Raw genomic sequence first — 19,249 nt, forward strand, 5'->3', positions numbered from 1 at the left:
ATTAGATGAACAGACTTATCTCTGTCTCTTGAAATCTGACAAAATCTACCATGTCTAAGAAAGGATATCTACTTCAGCTTTACAAAATATTATTTAGTCACAGGGGTTTATGTAAAAACTGAGTTATTTCCCAATTTTGCCAGTTTCTTCCTTCCACTAAAAATTCTCATTTCAATTCATTACATAGCAGTAACTGAGGTCAGCTAATGGCTTTGATTTAGAATCACAAGCAGAGTGATCTGTGGCAGCAGAAGCAGATTTTGTTTCCAAGTGTCCACTGCCAGACATCACAAGCTCATAGCAAGGAAAGCTAAGTAGGGCACACAGCCATGCCCTCCACCATTACAGCTTAGAACCTAACCTACCCCTGTGAACACTCGGATGCAGGACACCTGTAATTGCCAGGCTATAACTGCAGCATACCCGGGGAACACACACACCCGATATTCGGCCAGTCTCCCGAGAGAGACTGGCAGGTGTGGAGATAACGCCTACATCAGTTACCACAGCAACACCGAGCTCCGCCGCACTGTCCCACTTCCTCGGGCACTCACAAAAAGACTGAGGTAGCTCAAGGAATGCAAGCTGCTGGAAAGCCTCTCCTGCCTATCCACAGCAAATGCAGTCCTTTTATCCTCAGAATTCTTCCCTCATCATCACCCTATCTAATACAAATCTTTCAGTCGCTATTCACTTTCTCTACTTCCTCACTTGAGCAAGCCCAACATTTTATCACACTAGAAGTTATACTTTAAATCAACTACCTTTGGTAACTATGGCTAACAAAAGCTTGAAGAGAAGTAAAGAGGTATAGCTATCAGGTACCATGAGTATGCCTCCCAAAGACAGCAGATAGAGCATGTAAACTAATGGAGGGCAGTAATTTGCATAGTCACTCTTCTAGGAAATAAAGACACTTGGATTACAGAGATTCCTTCATACTGACCAGTTAACCCTAGATTTGAAATTATTCTTACTTGGCACTTTTTAAAACTGCTACTAATTCAGACATAATGAAAGAAATGAACTGTCTTCAGATCTATGCCCACAGTCTGACAGGAAAAAAAAAATCCCCATAAAACATTTTATTTTTATATCAAAATGTACAGATCAAAATAAGAAACTTTCACACAACAGCTGCAATATACAATATTCATCTAGAAGGCAAAAGAACCATTGGCAGCAAACCCCAAAACCTAGAGATTTATGCTAAATTAGCAGAGCCTGGGTGGGCTGCAGTGGCAGTTGATCACTCTACAGCACAGAACTAAAGAATCAGAAAAGGTTTCCCCTCATTCCTCCATGAAAGGTTGCCCAGTCTGCCCCTCTTCCTTTTCTGTGTTAAAACAAACAGGACAGCTGTCCTTGCCTACTGCAGAACCACTTAAAGGCCCAAGGCTCTGACCCCCGCAGTGCTACACACGCACCAGAGTCCCATCACCTCAAATGTGCATTTGCTTTCCATTACGTGACCAAACACCGACGTATTCTTGTCTGACTATGAAAAATCACAACAGACCACACAACTCACAGGCTTTTTTCCTTGCTGTCACTGTAAAGGCTTGCCAGAAAGAGAGTAGCAACAGGTTGATTTATTTGCTCTTGATATCCATTGTTCATCTCGCTGAAAGCTGACCTCCGTTGTACAAGCCACCTGTTGAGGGTGGTGCTAACAGTCAATGACACCAAATTATAATTGAACCCAGGAAGGAGATGAACTAAACAAACTACCATCATAAAGTGAAAGAAAGTTAGTGAAAGTTCACTCTGAAATCTGAAAATCAAAACTAGTTCTTCTTATTAAGTAGATTTGTTTCCTATGTGTCCTGAGAGAAGCATCTGCTCATTTTTCTGGCAAAGAATGTTTTTACAACTTTTTGCTCCTGTTACCATAGCACTGGACAAAATACAATATTGGCAGAGTGAGAATGGGATTCTGGCCTCTTATGCAGAGACAGTTAGCCAAGCCCAGATCTGTGTTCCGCACTTACTAGAGAAGATTTTAGAAATATAAAAGTCATCTCCTCAACTGAGTCCAAATCTAATTCCCAAGAGTAAACTGCCAGAAATAAAGGTTTTTCAGAACCCTTCTTGTTCATGCTTGTAAGAGTTGTCAACAAATAAAAAAATTATAAGATTACATGAGGTTTTTCATTTCAACTAGACTCAAACTTTGCTATGCTGTTACAATTTAAGAATCTCTTAAAATAAGCAGGAAAAAACCCCTTTCTGCAGGTACTGTAACCAGCAATTATTCTTTTTCCAAGCATAACAAGCAGTTCTGGTCCATTTACTTCAAAATTATAAGTAAACCTTCAGTCAATTGCTATGTAGCTCAAGAACAGCAAGCCAAGTTGCTATATTCAACCTGCAGCATGTAACTTAACAACACAGCATCAACTGTTCTGTAATTATTTCCAGCAAGATCTCTATTTTACACACACATTTTCAGTGCAGTACTTTTTTATCCAAAGACAGACTATTTCATGCAAATGCTAACTTGATTTTTAGAAACAATATACAGCCATTTTACATGCATAAAAGGATGTATATTTGATTTTTCCTATTAACTACACTGCAATTATAACACAGTAACCTCCAACCAATTTAATTCTGCAAATTACCAAGTTACATTTTTAAGAATTGACAAGTATCACTGTGATGTATCAAAAGCAATATGCTTGATAAACTTTGCCACGGTTGGATTTGGTTTTCTCCACATACAATAGTTATAACATTCCCCAGACTTGAAACAAAATGATCATGATGCAGGTCACTGAGCCATTTCAGAATTTCTCTCTAACAATATGGAGAGTTTTCTGACTGGTAAAGAAAAGCCAGGACACATAAACTACCAGGAATAAGGGTCTTCTTGCTTAACTACAAAGGCCTATCATTCAGAACATCAATCAGGATGAGCTTGAAGAGACCGTAATTTTTTTTAAATTCCTTCAGAACAGTATCAGTGTATCATACAGTAAATGTTTAAATCTGCTCTCTTAAAACAAAACACTAGCATTACCTAAAAGCCAGAATAATGGAACTGGTTTCCCTGGAAGAAGCTCTATAAATTCTACAAGGTTGGTTTTACTCTTCCACACAAAGAAAGAAGATTACGCACCAAATACATTCTTTGAATCAAAAGTATTTAATAAACTTAAATGAATACAACAAACCCCATGTGAATAACTGTAGTACCAAACGAGAGCTTCTGTTTCTAAAATGTTTAAGTTCCTTTGTTCCTTTCCATTTAGATGTCAGCTGAAGACAACACCTACCTATAACTCATGTGAAAAACACACAAAATAACACATGAGGACATTTTGAAAAACAGAACTCCAGCAATATCCCAGTCAACAACCAGAAGAAAATCTCCATGCAGGACATTGTAGAGGCAACAGCTAAGGACATGGATCTATCAGAACACCTTCAAAATATCTATCAAGTTACTTGGGATCCAACAGAAGACAGCTCTGTACACCTGGAAGCAATTCTAAAATTAAAAATAAGCACCACATACAATGGCACAAGAAGTTCTACGAATTCTGTCCTGAAAAAGTGGCTACCATAAAAGCTTCAGAAAAGGACAGAGAAATGAATCAAACACTCTCAAAGTAGTATAGAGCATCTGCAATGCTCCAAAATTCACAGCTGCCCACCTCTGCACACATTAATGTTCCAGACGTCAGCTTCCACTAAAGCACTTATGAATTGTGCTTATGAACAATGAAAGCATCTGCAGACACTATCCTATTTTACAAAAACAGGTGACGTAATATTTTTTTCTTTTCTCTGTTTATCTAATGCAAGCCAGATTTTCATTTGGCCCTTCCAGATTTGTTCAGATCCTTATTTCAGCGCTTACTGATGCTGTTATGCCCAAGATCTTTATAAATATCCCTTAGACAATCCTAGATCAGACAGGATGCATTTCTTTAATAGCAATTAAACACCTTTTTCCCCATATTTATAGAACTTTTACTGTTTTCAATATTTATAGATTGGTGAGCACTCATATTGGACAGAGAAGACACCACCAGTCACCAACATCTCAGCAGAAGATAAAAATGTACTGCTATTTTCTCCCTACAACAGCCACATCCAAAGTAGTCCAGTAAAACTTAACACCAGAATTTTTATTAAGTAAATGAATTCTTTATTTCCTCACCTCATTAACAAAATTGTTAACAATGAATTTTTTCGAAATTCGATTGTTACAACTATATATTCAGCAAGTTCTACTATCATCCGAAAGAAGGGTTTTCTCTACACCTGTCTCTTATACACATCTACGAAATTCGATTGTTACAACTATATATTCAGCAAGTTCTACTATCATCCGAAAGAAGGGTTTTCTCTACACCTTCATGAATTAAAAGTGCTGTATGAATAACCTGTTCATTTTACAAGGCATGCCTAAATATCACCTCTCTATCCATCTTGCTATGGCAATAAATTAAACTATCCTGGAGAGCTTCACAACATAAATCATAGGTTTTAAGACAAAGGTGCACAGAGAAAGCATGAATTTTCAAGCTGCTTTTCAGACAGGTAATCGTCTCCTTTAAGAAGAAGGATCTAACAACTGCATAACCTCTAGTCATCCACCTTCCTAGACAGAGGCAATTGGCTTTTTTTGTATCACACATCTTCCAGTCATTTTACTGAACAGTTTGTCCCTAAAACTCAGGAAAAAACACTCATATTCCCCCTACAATTAGTCAAAGAAAACCATGCAAACAATTCTTGAAGGACTGTGTTCAGAGCCTTAAGGGCATATGAAATCCAGACCAAAATAAACTCGTTCACTGTTTGTACACATAATCTGTACTTACCCTGATGTATGAGTATTAGATCTAGAGATGACATCACATAAGAGCTGTGTTACTTAAAACCAACAGAATTAGGTATAAGAAGGTGCCTGCTCAAATTGGGATTTACCCTGCTCAAATTGTGTGTGCTAAACAGATAAGTGCAGAGGCACTTATCTGTTTAGCACACACAAAAAATAGTTCGATAAATTAATACAATATTTTTTTAAAATCAAACAAAAGCTCATTAATCCTTGAATATCAATCTCCACAGAGATCGAAATCCTTAACATTTCCATCTCCAATATAAAATTAATTAAAAAACCCATTTTCAAAATATCTGCTTTTCAGAGAGGCCCTGGGAGTTTCACTGAGTACAGCAATTACCATCTAGTAATGCCAAGACTCCTGAAAATTAAAGTCAAATCAGTTCACCACAGGAAGATTATCATTTCACTCCTTTAAAAAAGCCAAGAAAAGCATTTTGGGCCCTTTTATGAGAAGGGATTATTGAAGTAATATTCACATGGTAACTGCAAACTAAACTTCAGATCTAAAACTGATACTTTCTCTAAAACAGCTTTCTTCTCAAATGATAAAACATATCACACTGCTTATAGAAAAATCCAGCTCCACAGAAATTCCTGTTGCTGCCCATATTATTGCACAGCCTCAAGAGTAGCACAGAAAATTAAAAGGAATTGTTGCTCGGTTTAGGGATTTTTTTGTGTAATTAATTTAAAACAGAAAAGTAATTTCCTTAAGTATGTTTTTAATTTTAAAGATACTGTATCACACAGAAAATTTAGCTTGAGATTATAGATTGAATATTACAAAGTTGAGCATGCTGCTTAGAAAAGAAGCTAAATGTAATAAAATTCAATACTCTGAGCCTTTACCAGTGGCAAATAAATCTCTCATTCCTCTCTGTGTCCTTAACAATAAGCCAGAACTAAAAAAATGTTAAGAAAATTTCAGGGAAAGTAAAACACATGGAAAATATTAACCTCTGTTCATCATAAGAAAACAAGGGAAAATCCCCTTCTCTTTGGAGAACTTTTAAGCACAGCCTTTACAGAGGACAAGTGCATTATTGGCACCGTATTCCCCACTTGTTCTTTAATGAAAAAATTATTTTGAATGTGTATAAATGGTTAAATAAGTTATAACTCTGCATTAATTATCCAACTGTTGATCAAATGAGAGCATTCGTAAGAGCCTGTCTTGTATAATTAGTACAGCTTATAAGCCTTACACAAATTAAGGGTCTCAAAATGGTACAAACATCTGTAAAAGGCTCATCACAGTAAAAAGTTCTGTTTCCAAGGACCTGCATTTGGTGGACAGATGAGTATACACAAATGAGAACAACAAAAATTAGCAGCTTACCCCTCCCTCTTATTCCAGTCATCGAAACTAGATGTATTTGTAGCACATACTGAATTACTGACTCCAATAAGTGTAAAGACTGCAGACACATTTAGAAAATACAAGCTTTATATTTAAAGCAGATAATAAAATGGGAATGATTTACAATAGTTCTATTAACTCACTCCATCAAGTGGTTATAGAAGTGTCCTCAATTTCAAGAGGATTTAAATTAATTATTATCACCACCAGACAAATACAATAGCGATTCAGAGTCTACTGATAACCTTCTATCTTCTATTATCCAAACTGATTAATTTATACAGATGCACATACAGTCAAAGAATTACCTCTTTCCTTCAGGAATGGACTGCTGTTATGACAGTGCACTCAGAATGTGATAGAAATGCTGCAAAACCAACATGTTCACTAATTTAGGCTGATTACACATTACTCTTTGATTCAGAGACTGCATGCTCAATCATTCTGCGCCTTCTGAGACAGAGTCACTTCATGTGCATCACATCTCTAAGGACACGAACACAAATAGGTCTAAATCTTTGAGACTAATTTCTGAGATCACTAACAGATGAATAAAATGAGAACTGAGTATATCAGAAAACACTGCAGACTGATTTATCATAAATAACAAATAAATGTAATGTCACAGTTTCATTCTTCTCTACAACTCCTTTCACTCTCAGCTCACTAGTTATTAGTCATGGTAGAAAAAGCCCATTAATTTTACTACCACCATTTCAGCACACACATATGCACTCTATCACATAAAAACCTTTGGCTCTCTTTCTCACAAATGAAATTTATCTAGATCTTATTAAATTGACATGAGTAACTCAACATATTAACTCCTTTCCTTGGAAGGAAGGCAAATCCAACACCAGTTTGGACAAAAACCATTTCAAAGTATCCAGGATCTATCACATTCAAGATACAGAAAATACACTATTAAATAGAAGCAATATCCCAAATAATCCAGTGAAATGAATTACAGTGGGCAGTGCAAAATACTTCATATAAGAGACATAAAACTCCATCATGGAATAAATACAAGGCAAAAGCATATAAAAGGAAAAGACAGAACTGCTTATATTCTCATTATTTATTTAAAATGTGTAGCCTTTCTCAAATACCATTAAATCCCAAGCCTTAGCCAATAGCAGTAATTCCATAGACTAAATAGCATTGACTCTCAAACTTAATTTAGTATCCCTGTACTATGTCCAAGAAAAATAGGAAACCAGTGCATATAGTTCATACTTTTCAAAACATTATTTGAATAATCCTATAATTCATTATTTCTCTGTCAAAAATAACCACCCCTTTTTTGAGTGTCTGCTCATATTGGCATTTTTCAGTGTCTCTGAAGCCTGTCATCCACCTCAGCCTCTTCTTTTGCTGTTAGCAGTGTAGGGGATAAGAGGTTGGCTTTTGTTTTTACTACTTCTCTTTCTTGATGTATTTATTAAAAACTTGATATTTATATAAAACTCTTGATATATTTATAAAATAGTTTGTAAACTTTCCATAATGGCAGGGTAGCTTTAGTATCTATACAATTTTTTTACCTCCTTAAATATTTTATTAGTATCTTGTCCCTCCAAAGACCCTCCATACAAACAAATGTATGTAGCTGATTCAAAACAGCCATTTAATTTGGGATATTTAACATTTTTACATTTCCCACAAGTTGCAGCACACCTGTGTTTTTTATTCAGTTAAAAGTAGGTAGACAAAAAACTTCCACAACCTGTAGCAAACACTGCCTCACACAGAAAGTTATGAACAAACTCCACATCTCAAGCCAACTTACAAAGTTGCCACCTAGTTAAAAAATTAGAGTGAATTACAAATGCTGCAATGCCCAGCACTGCTCAAACTGACAGTCTAAGAGGACAGACTTAAAGATAATTGAGAATCTGCATTGTATATTAAGTAAACACATACTATTTAATGATTATTATTAAAGTGGATCAAGACAAATCAGGGTGCTTTGAATTCATACGACACTACTCAGTAATAAATGGCTTTGTATATTTTGTTTGTTAGACACTAGAAGTTTTTGTTTAAACAGAGATCAGACTCTTAATACTATTTCAGCTAAGTTTGTACATTCCTGCCTGGCAAAACCAGCAGTCAAGAGACTTTGACTGCTTTACGAGACAGACTCTAGAGAAAGACAAGCACTGACTCTGCTTTCTAAAGTCCCATATTACAGGTTATCTGTACCAACCCTCTCACGTTTAACAAGCGTCAACTGCATTGCTCACAGTTTTCACGAGGGGCTACAGAAACAACACCTGACATTTTCACTACAGACCTTCAGGCCCGAAAAGTTCAAAATAACCACGCTTGATACCTGGTATCTTGATGAACTTCTCACTCACCTCAAATTGTCCATCTAACAGCTCACCACCTCCTACTCCACCCTCACTTCACACTCCCACCATCCTCGAGCAAAGCAATGGCGCTGCTCTTGTCAGCAGGAAATTCACAACAAAGTTACAGAATACCCTAATAAAAACATTGCCATTTACTTAGAAGACGTTTTAGGAAAAAAAATAGTGAATTTATGGGTTGGCACAAAGCTAGCTTTGGCTGTGTGTTACAGCCAACACAGACAGGCTACTAGAACCCCAGACCAAGTAATGTTTGTCCATCACCCTGCATTTCACTGAGCATAAAACAACTTCATCATGCTAACACTACACCAATGATAACAAGGTAAGCACTTATTATCTCAAGCTGAGATACCATTAAGAATAGACACTACAATGACATCTACTTGGAAATAAACTACAGAAAAATGGAGTAGCATATTCCATAGCAGAGTCTATACTTCAGAGCATATAAATTTAAACTTGACAGAGCAACTTAGTTGTTGCACCTGAGGAACAAAAGATTAAGATTTCTCACTGATATAGACACAATTCACTTGCAAAATCATATTAGTTCGTTCACTCCAAGAAAGAATTGCCAACCTAACTAGTAAGAGCCATGAAAAGAGGAAATGCTCCTAATTTTAGTATGCTGTGATGAGGTTACATCTACTGACAAGAAATTTTGCTTCATAAAGCAGCCCTATGACTGAAGTTCCTGGTAGGGATAGCCAATAAAATTTACAAAATTTAGGTTATTAAGGAAGAGGTCGATTTCAGGTGTGAAATAAGTGTGAAAACACACCATTTGAAACAAATTTTTTTTAAAAAGGGCCATCAGCCTCTAGACAGACTCTACTGAATAAATCTGCTGCAAACATAGTACTAAAATCAATGCTTTTCATCAAGAAAACATTCTGCTGAACACTACAGAGTAAGATTTCACTTGCTTATAGCACTGACTGGAGATGCTCTTGCCTTACATAGGCACCACTTCTGCCTCAGCACTAAGGCACAAAGATTAATAACTGTAAACTCAAGTAAAACACAAGCAATGGACAATAAATTTCAGAGAGCTGATTAACTGTAGGATGCAGAAGCTTGCTACTCTGAATTAAAATTCTTGATCAATATAATTCAATAACCAGTCTAAATAAACTACAGAAGAGAACAACTAGAATGCTACTTGCAATCAGCATTTACTGTTCCAATGTTTATATTAGCAACTTGCATATTTACAAATTTTATTTTCGTACCTACACATACCGTATTACCACCAGCAACTTCAATTACCTCTAATAAAATGGCTCATGCTCTTTCCATTACCACTCAATAGAGGATCAATCCTGCACTTCCTGAACTCCAGGCTGAACTTGTGGCACTATTAAATGCATTAAATTAGCATGCTTTCCTGGCAAAACACAGCACAGGTGATGAAAAAGGAAAGTAGATTGGTTGAGTGACAAATCCTCCAACAGCTTTGCCAGCTTCACTGTCTCACTTAAAGGAAACATGTTCTAGATTATCCTCACTAAACTTCCCAAACCTAAGGAGCCACTTCAGTGGTAGCAAGGCGGCTGCAAGAGCGGCCTCGGTGAGAGACGATCAGGAGCTGCCCCCACATCAGACAGAGCCAGTACTAAGCCAGCTCCAAAAGAGCCCCACCACTGGCAAAAGCCAGTCGGCGATGCTGGTGGCACCTCTGTGATAATGTATCTACCAAAGGGTAAAAAACACCGTTGAAGCAGCTATGAGAGGAGGGAGAAAAATGTGAAAGAAACAACTCTGCAGGGAGCAAGGTCAGAGAGGGAGGAAGGGGAGGAGGTGTTTCCAGACACTGGAGGTTGCCCCCAGTCCCTGGTGAATCCCATGCCAGAGCAGGTGGATATGCTCTGAAATAAGCTGCAGCCTGTGCAGACCCCACAGAACAAGCTTCTGGCTGGAGCTGCAGCTATGGAGAGAAGTCCATGCAGGAGCAGGCTCTGGGCAAAACTGTGACCTGCGGGGCATCCATAGGAGCAGTATGTTCCTGCAGGACTGGATGCTTTTGGGAAGAACCCACACTGGAGCACTTCTTGAAGAGCTGCAGTCCATGGGAAGGACATGGTATTTGTGCTCCAAAGTGTCCTTTGTGAAGGACTGTACCCCACTGGAGGGAGGCCACATTGGAGCAGGAGGAATCTTTCCTCCTTCCTGTGAGGAGGAAAGAGCTGCAGAGACAGTGATATAAATGAACTAGAGCATCCTCCATTTCCTGCTCCTGCACCACAGGAGAGGGAGGAAGTACAAGAGTTAGAAATGAAGGAGAGAAATTGAACATGGGAAGAAGGGAGGGCTGGAGGAAGGTGGGTTTAGTTTTAATTTCATTTCTCACTGTCCTACTCTATTTTTAATTAGCACTAAATTAAATTAATACTCCCCAAGTTGAGTGTGGTTTGCCCAGGACAGTAGTTTGTGAGTGACCTCCTTGTCCTTAACTCAACCCATGAGCTGGTTTGTTTTTTTCTTACTTTCTCCTGTTGTTCAGCTGAGGATTGAGAGTAAGAGAACAGCTTGGTGGGCCCCTGGCTGACTTTCAAGCTTAATCCACCACTGTATACTTAAAATTTAAAATCACATGGTTTTCATGAAGTCCCACCATAGGCTGATGGACATGATATATCCATGTAATATTCACTGAATTTAGGAGTGAGACAGTATAGCACATTGCCCATGTATTCATTACTACTGTTTTACTAGCTTCAGAGAGTTTCAACTTATTATCTTCCTGAACTTCTGGACTAATATTCACTGGAGTTAATCAATATCCACTTTCATGCAAGCAGAACAAGTGTTCCATCATTAAGATGATCATTAAGACCATTAAGATTCATCATTCCTTTACTGAAGTTGGATTGTACAATAAACAAGCTGAAGGAACAAAAAAAGTGAAAACAACTTTCCTCTGATATTTACACTTCTGATAATTAAATAGATTTTCTGAATACAACTCAGTCGCCTCTGTTAAAGTGATATGTATCTGCAGTAAATTGAAGAGAGATCATTCTTGAACTTGTTTATAAACCATAATACCTACAATTCCCTGCACAATTACACAAGTTATATACTGGTACCGGTCATTACAAGCGACTCCATAGAAATTTCCCATTACTAAAGCTGTAACCATTAAGCTGCTGTTTGTAAAGATCACCATTCCTGTAATTTAAAAATAATATACTAATAGATGCCTTATTTTCTTGTTCAGCCTACTGAAGATGCTTCCAAATCTACAGCCATTTGGTTTTGCTTATGAGATCTAAGTAAAATTAACAGATATGTGGAAAGCAATTATGAAACTCATTGATCTATGGACTGTAGTAAAATTAACAAGAAATAAGTAGTTCTCACCTGTCTAGTTAAATAAAACTATCTGCAGGAATGAAAGCAAGTTATTCCTAGTAATCAGCAGGATGGATTACTAAGAACAAGAATTAAAATCTTCTTTCTACCCTTCCCCTCACAAACAACAGAGGAGTGTTTCTGTATATAAAACACAAACAGACATGGCAACATGGAGACTATGAAGGGAGGGAAATCAGGAGGTCCCTCTTCTGTCTCTAGAGCTGACAAGTAAAGCATAATAACCTTGAATAACTAAAAAATACAGAGCCTTTTAGAAGAATACAGCCAACACAGCTGCATCAGAGAAATGAGAGGTTCCTTCTGAAGGCTGGGCAGGGGACAGAGGCTTGGCTTTTCACTCAGTTCTGCATTCTGTCGTGGAGGGACCTCCCCCCACCTCAACTCTGCCCACCAGACACTTACAGGCTAAAATGTCTCCACCTGGTAATTTTTTCTGACTCTTTCAACAAAGAGTTACAGACACAAGCATTTGGTTACTCTAGAAAGCTCCATGCACTGCACAAAATGAAAAGCTGATTTTTAAAAAGAGTGATGATAATGAGAAACAAACAAAAGATTATTCCAGAATAGACTTAAAGAGGACAAGCTCCAAGAAACTTAACAGGGCAAGGCAGTGTTGGAATTTATGTCAGTATTTCAGTAACAAGATGTGCAAGTCACGTAATTGTATGGTCTTGTTACTTATACTATCATAAGTAGAAATTTTCTTTATGATACTCCTGAACAAAATTAAGCAGGAATATGAAAATTGTGTAAATACAGCACACTGCCCAATATAACTATTATTTGTTTTTTATAAAAGAACAGATAAATCAATGTAGACTGCAAATACCAAATACATCAAATAATCAAATTTTATAGAATTACTGTTGCACGTTTAGACTGAAACTTGAACTTGTAACAGAGAACACAGCACTAGTACATAAAGCATCAAACAGACCATATAAAATTTAACCTGTGATTCACATTGTGTCAGATACCACACTGCATAAATAAAAAAGCTTTGCTTCCCCTTCTCTTTAAGAAGTAGCATAACATAAAAATAACTGTACAATTTATCCAAGTCATTAGAAGAATAAAACATTTTTGACATGAAGAAACTTTTTTCCCCCCAAACTGCAGTCTTTTCTTGCACTGCTGCAAGTCCATGTATCATATATTTGCTGTATTTTCTATAATTTTCCACAAAATTTAAAGCAGATGTTCTCTAATACACTGCCATACCACAGACTCAAGGGAAGGATAACATTTTATGTAACATCCCCTGTTGCTAAAGTAATCGAGTTACATATCAATCATAATTTGGATAAACAGTGACAAAATTTTTAAGAACAGATTTTTCATTTCATAAGCAGAAGTCAAATGAGTTGCAATTGCCACAGCTCTACTACTATGAACTAGCAATTTCCTCATGTATGAGATTACATGTTTAATTATTTTAAAGCTGCAATTATGTTGCTGGGTGGGGGGGGGGAGAAAAAATCCATTCACTTTAGCCCTGAATTTCAAATTCTATTACACTGGCCTATGCCTCACTGGCTTTTGCAACAGTTTCTGTACTGGACAATAAAACTTCAAAGCAGCAACTGGCACAGAAAGGGAATGGCTTGGCTACTGAAATAGATAATACAGGCCAATGAAGTGTCCCCATGTCCCTATCGCCACAGCACCTAACATCCTGCAGATAAACTTCAGGTCTCAGTCCTATTCTGAGCCTCTCCTAGATCTCAAGGTTATCCACAACAAATCTTCTGTCAGCAGTGAAATACTACAGGATTACAGTAGAATTAGTTCATCTTCATTACATGACTTTCTGGACAATTATTTTTCCATGCATTTCAGAGCATTTACAAACCCATCTTCCCCACAAAATTCAAGGTTACTATTTTGAATATAATTTGGACTTCTTTGAGGCGTAACAACTTTGGAATAATAAATATTATTAAAAGCAAAACCACAAATATCCAATTATCCAATAGTTATTCCATTAATCTATTCCCCTCCTGCAGAGAAGAAAAAACCAGCTTTTTATAGAGATCTGGTGCAGCAGTTTACGTAGCTGTGGCACTGGGAAGGTGGGGCGAGCTCACTGACAGATTTGTTACTAGGGCACTCACATCACTAAATTCAGAATCCCCTCACACTGAACCTCTTCTCCACAACAATCCCACTCTCTAATGTCTCAGAGAATTCCAAAAGCTGGAACCTTTCGCCTGGCTAATGTCCTCCATTCCTCACTTGCTAAAAAATTTAAGCAGGTTGATGCCATGACCCATACTGCACCTCACAGTCAATGCTCCCAACACAATTTCATTCCTTAATTCTCACTTCCCCCTTAAAGCTCTGTGCTATCATGATGCTTGGATAAATTGCCAACAGTCGGGATATTGCTGTGTGGTAGTCAGAATCCATCAGGCTGACCAAGAATGCCTCATTCTTTTCTTTCATTCACCATCTGTCTGTATCCATCTCCTGTGATCCTAGACTGTCCTTACGGACTGTGTGCTGTCTGGGGCAATAACCATCTTTTTTTTGTTCTCTATTTGCACAAAACGGCATCTTCTGCAGTTTCCATTAAGACATTAAAAGTGGAGCTGTTCCATAGAGATTTTGCAAACTTTGATTTATATAAAGAATAAAAGCAAAAAGTCAAATCAAAAAAACCCCAACTACATGCAGGTCTTCCTATCTGGCTCTGCCATCCAATACTCTTCTCCTATATTCCAGAAAAATCACTTTTCAAAAAAAGCAGAAATTTAAACGCATGTATGTCAGGTCATAACTGTAAGAAAATATTTCAACACGTCTCTTAAAAACCCCAAGTCATGCTAACTGAATATCAGAAAAGTTATTACATAATAAAATACATCTATATAATTTAACTGTAATTGACCTGTTTTATAAATGACCCAAAATATGCAAATTCTAAAGGACAGCTGCTCATTCAGCAATTCAAAAGCAACAGTGAGAGCGTTTTTACAGGGTCATTTTAAGTATTCCCTGCCTCTGGTTAAATAGTCTCTCCCATTTTCACTGATAGAACAATCTCACCACAGATCTCATCGCTAGCTGCCCTCTGGAAGCACACAAGCACTCTCCCTGCCCTTAGTAGGGGACTGAATTCCAAAACAATTCTGGGACACTTCGGAATTCTCTCAACACTACGCGTTATCCCCCGCACCTTTCTCTCCTGCACACTCAGACATGTCTTACGGGGTCTTCTTGTGTATAGGGGCAAAGTTTTCATTTGGACCAATTATCAGTATCAAACTAAACCGAGAATATTTTGCTTTTCTTTCCACTAGAAAGAGAAATTTAAAAAGCAGAGTCCTAACACCCGCCTGGCTTTAGAGCAGCCACCGCAAAAACCACACTATGCGGTAGCAACTTGCACTTCATCTCCTTCTCCCTAATTCTGTACCAGCTCTACTACATCACGCTTCCATCCCGCACCTACCACTTGGTAGCTGCCCTTCCTATGGAATTCCACAGTCCTGCTCGAGAAGAGGTATATAAACAGACAGACACAACCCTACTAAAGCATATGTCATTCTGCTCTAAATTAACAGTCACCAACACTGTATTCGCAGGAGTCAGCCGTGCCCTCGGCTTATCACATCCCCTCAGCGCAGGCAGCAAAGGAGATCAGAATTTGGGGAGGGAACGAATAGGGGCGACAGAGACACGATCTGGAATAAACATCCACTCACAAAGTAGAAGGAATTCAACTTAGGAATCAATTACACATTTAAGCGCCTCGTCACGCCGGGGTAGTTCACGCTCGAGGTGAAGCAGCTCTCCCCCCCCTCGCCAGGCTGCAGCAGCCGGCGCTGCCCTCCCGCCGCCTCGGGCCCGGCGAGCGGGGCAGCCCCGCGGGCACGGCCGTGAGGGCGCGCCCGTGCCCGGCCCGTGCGCACCTGGATGTAGTTGGTCTCGCAGTACTCGGCCACCCGCTCCAGGTTGGTGTAGCTGTCGAACAGGGCCCGGCGCCCCCCGGGGATCTCCTCCTCCAGCAGCATCTGCAGCTCCGCCATCTTCACATCCTCTCACCGGCCGTCCGTCTGTCCGTCCCTCGCCCCCCACCCGCTCCGCGCGCTCCCCCCGCCCCCCCGGGCTCTGCCCCCGCCGCCCGGGCCCGGCCTCGCGCCGCGCGCTCGGAGCGCGCGCCAGACCCCCACAGCGGCGGGGGCGGGGCGCGGCCGCGCGCCGCCTCCTGCGCATGCGCCGCTCCACGCGGCCCCCCGCGCGCCCACTTCCGCGCCGGCGGCGCGCGGGGGGCGTTTCCGGCGGGAGCGGGGGAGGGGCGGCGCGGCCCGCGGGCGACCCCGGTACCGCTGTCCCGGGAAACAATAAATAAGCAGGTGTGCGCACCCTTCCGCGAGTCTTGGCTTCATTTTACATCGTTTCGCCTTAATTCACTCGCTGGCGGGTTGCTGGCAGCGCGCCCTCCAGAGCACAGGGCTACGGCCGCCTCTGCCCGCGGGCTCCGAGTGCAGTGTGAGCGCCAGACCCTCGTGCTCCTGTGCGGCCGCTGAGCCGCTCTTCTGATCGCCCGAGGAAGAACAAAATGCTTCCTCTGTGTGGATCCCCTCTGAAAAACTGCTGTCGTACAGGGGCCCGAGGAAGGGTGTACTCCCAGCGTCCCAGCCTTGCCAAAAAAGCAGATAATGAAGGGTCAGCAGAAACAGAGGAAGGACAGCCTCGTGGCCGAAGCACTGCACTGAAGCCATCAGTTAGGAGGTCAGTTCCTGGCTCTAACGCTGACATCCCTTATTTCCCAGGGAAGTCACTCTACGATTGCCATGAAAATGCCCACCCTTCGAGGGACGTGCAAGGCTTTCTCACTCAATTTCTCCACCGGAACCTAGAAGTAACATTTCTCCCACAAAAAAAAAAACCAAACCAAACAACCCCAACCAACCAGCCCTCTCAGCAGGTGTCCCAGCTTTCTGCAGGAGAGCTCATTTGTCTCTTTGAAATGCATTGCAACTGTGATTACTCACCTCCTGTTCCCAGGAGGTTCCACAAAGCTCCTGCTGCCTCTGTAGTGCAGCCCAGGGTGCTGATAGAAGAGCCTGACGCTTTCCCAGCCCTCACGTTACAGACAATTTGGTAATTGGCCAGAGAACATCCAGCTCTGCAGGACCTGGGCATCAGCCTGGTCCTACAGGGACAGTTGTTCTCTTGCTTTGAAAGCTGTTGCAAAGGCATCCAGCTAGCTATGCCTGACTTCCAGAATTTAAAACACCTGGTGGGGTCAGGCAACAAACTTGAAGTCTTTGGGGCCAGTCCTTGGAAATGTCTTACCTTAAAAGAAAAATGAGATAGAAATCCCTGCCCTGAGGGTAATTTCTTAGCTTGCTTAGTTCTTCCATATGAAAGATGAGTCAGGCACAGTGTTCATCATGCTGGTGAAAAAACCTTCATGCAAAGCATTTTTCTCCCATTTTAAAATGTGGTCTGAAATTCACAACTTCAACTACTTGACTTTTCTACCAGCAGTTAAGAGAGCCAAGGGCAACTTGTAGCTGTAATAGTCTTACTCTCACAAAAGGGCTTAAGAACCACAGCATACCCTGCCAGACACCTCACCGCGATGCGTGTGGGAGGAGAGAGGTGACTGCTCACAAGCACCTGCACTGTCACTGAACACCCATGGGGTCCCTGAACACCCGTGGAGTCAGGCTGCCTGCAGTTCTCCACAACAGTCTGGCATTCTGCCCTAAACCCACAAGGAGCAAAGAGCTGTCATGCAGCCTCATTCTTAGTGCCCTCTACCCACAGAGTTTATAAACCACGTGTTACGCATCCAAAAATACTGGCTTTGGGGTAAAGAATGAATCATGGTTGTCAGCTGCCCTGCTGACTGTTAATGCACGTCTTGAGAGAGCAATGCATGTCTTTTCTGCAATGGCTTAAGGAAGGAAAGCCAGCCAAATCAACTTGAGAAGGCTGCTGTACAGTGTGGAGCTCCAAGCCTTATCCCGCACCTCCAAGAATCATCCATGGCCAGGCCTCCACCTCCCCCCAGGGTGTGCAGCTGACGGATACTGCTTTTGCAGTTTGGTAACAGGCCCCATGCTCCCTCCTCCACTGTAGCTTCAGCTTGGATTCTGCTCATGTCACATCTGCTGCTGCTGTTGCAGCTCCAGGGGTTGCTCATGCCCAGGCTTCCAAGACTCTTTGTGTTTGTGCCAGGCTGGAGGCAGGCTGAGGCTTTCCTTCTCTCCTCATTCATTTGCTTCTCAGGTGTGAAGTCAAGCTGTCATTTGGCAGCTCCCCAGTAAACCTACATGATCTTTCTCTTGGCAGAAGGAGAGAGCTGTCAAAATGTAAAGGAGAAGGTTGTCCAAAGATGCTGCTAGGAGTTTAAACTTGGATTAGCAGCACCAGAGTGTAGGGAGGGAGAATTGTGTCATCTTCTCTCTGTGCCCTTGCGTGCCACCAGGCCTGCTTCCAGTGGAAACCTGTGAGAGCCCATCTGCTCTCAGATCTGCACTCAGCATCAGGAAACCTCCTTACGGGCAGCTCCCACCTGTGGGTCAGGCACCCCTTGACCTCTCAAGGGCTCGGCCTGTGGTTCTTAAGGCATAAGAAAAAGCATTATCTGAAACACATGCACACAGCTGTTCACCAGAGTAGCTGGACTAACCTGTCTGCATAATCAGGTGCTTGTTATCACAGCATGTTTACATTTTAATAGGGTACTTATTTATGGATTTAAATTTAAACCTGAAGAACCCTTCTGTCAGGATAATGGCCATTCTATAATCCTCTGTATACATACAAAAAAAATAATTAGACATAGTGTTTAAATTAGATCAACTGAATCCAACTACCACTTCCCTAATTTTACATAAATTACTTCCCATCTGTCAAGTGATGTGCTAAACTAATTTTAAGTTTTTATATTCCCTCAGCCAGAATTTATTACATGCTTTAACTTCTCCAATTTTTCTAATCCTTTTGTGCAAGATTTTCCCTTATATCAATATCTTCAAGACTGAGAAGCAAACACATTTTTCACCTAAAGGTGCTGTTCAAACAGCCACCAAAAAATAGAAAGGCAAGCAGTCCAGAGACTTTAAATTGGAGGTCAAGATCCCAAAGCATATGGAGGCCACTATTCTTCCAAGTTCTCTCACACGTCATGTTTTTACCTCTGCCAATCATTCAAGGGAGTCCCCTCCTCACAAAAACTTGCACAGATGAGCCAACCCATTGGTTATATGCAATCCTGCAACTGGACACTCTGCTTGGGTGTCCCACACA

The 19,249-nt window shown here is 40.6% G+C and overlaps 1 protein-coding gene across 12 annotated transcripts in view; it reads right to left on the reverse strand.

Moving 5' to 3' along the window:
• ABI2 (abl interactor 2) overlaps positions 1 to 16,066 on the reverse strand; it is a 65,369-nt gene extending 49,303 nt beyond the window's left edge. For 4 of the 12 annotated variants that reach the window (XM_033516063.1, XM_015634408.3, XM_015634406.3 and 1 more), the window contains exon 1: positions 15,895 to 16,066. In XM_033516063.1, coding sequence (XP_033371954.1) covers positions 15,895 to 16,011 — 117 coding nt within the window. In that variant the 5' untranslated portion in view covers positions 16,012 to 16,066. The remainder of the gene's footprint in view (positions 1 to 15,894) is intronic. The other 8 variants (XM_033516062.1, XM_015634404.3, XM_015634410.3 and 5 more) reach the window with 2 other exon arrangements.
• Between the last annotated feature and the right edge of the window lie 3,183 nt (positions 16,067 to 19,249).

This window comes from Parus major, chromosome 7 (genome assembly GCF_001522545.3).
Source record: "Parus major isolate Abel chromosome 7, Parus_major1.1, whole genome shotgun sequence".
In the NCBI taxonomy this organism is placed as follows: domain Eukaryota; kingdom Metazoa; phylum Chordata; class Aves; order Passeriformes; family Paridae; genus Parus; species Parus major.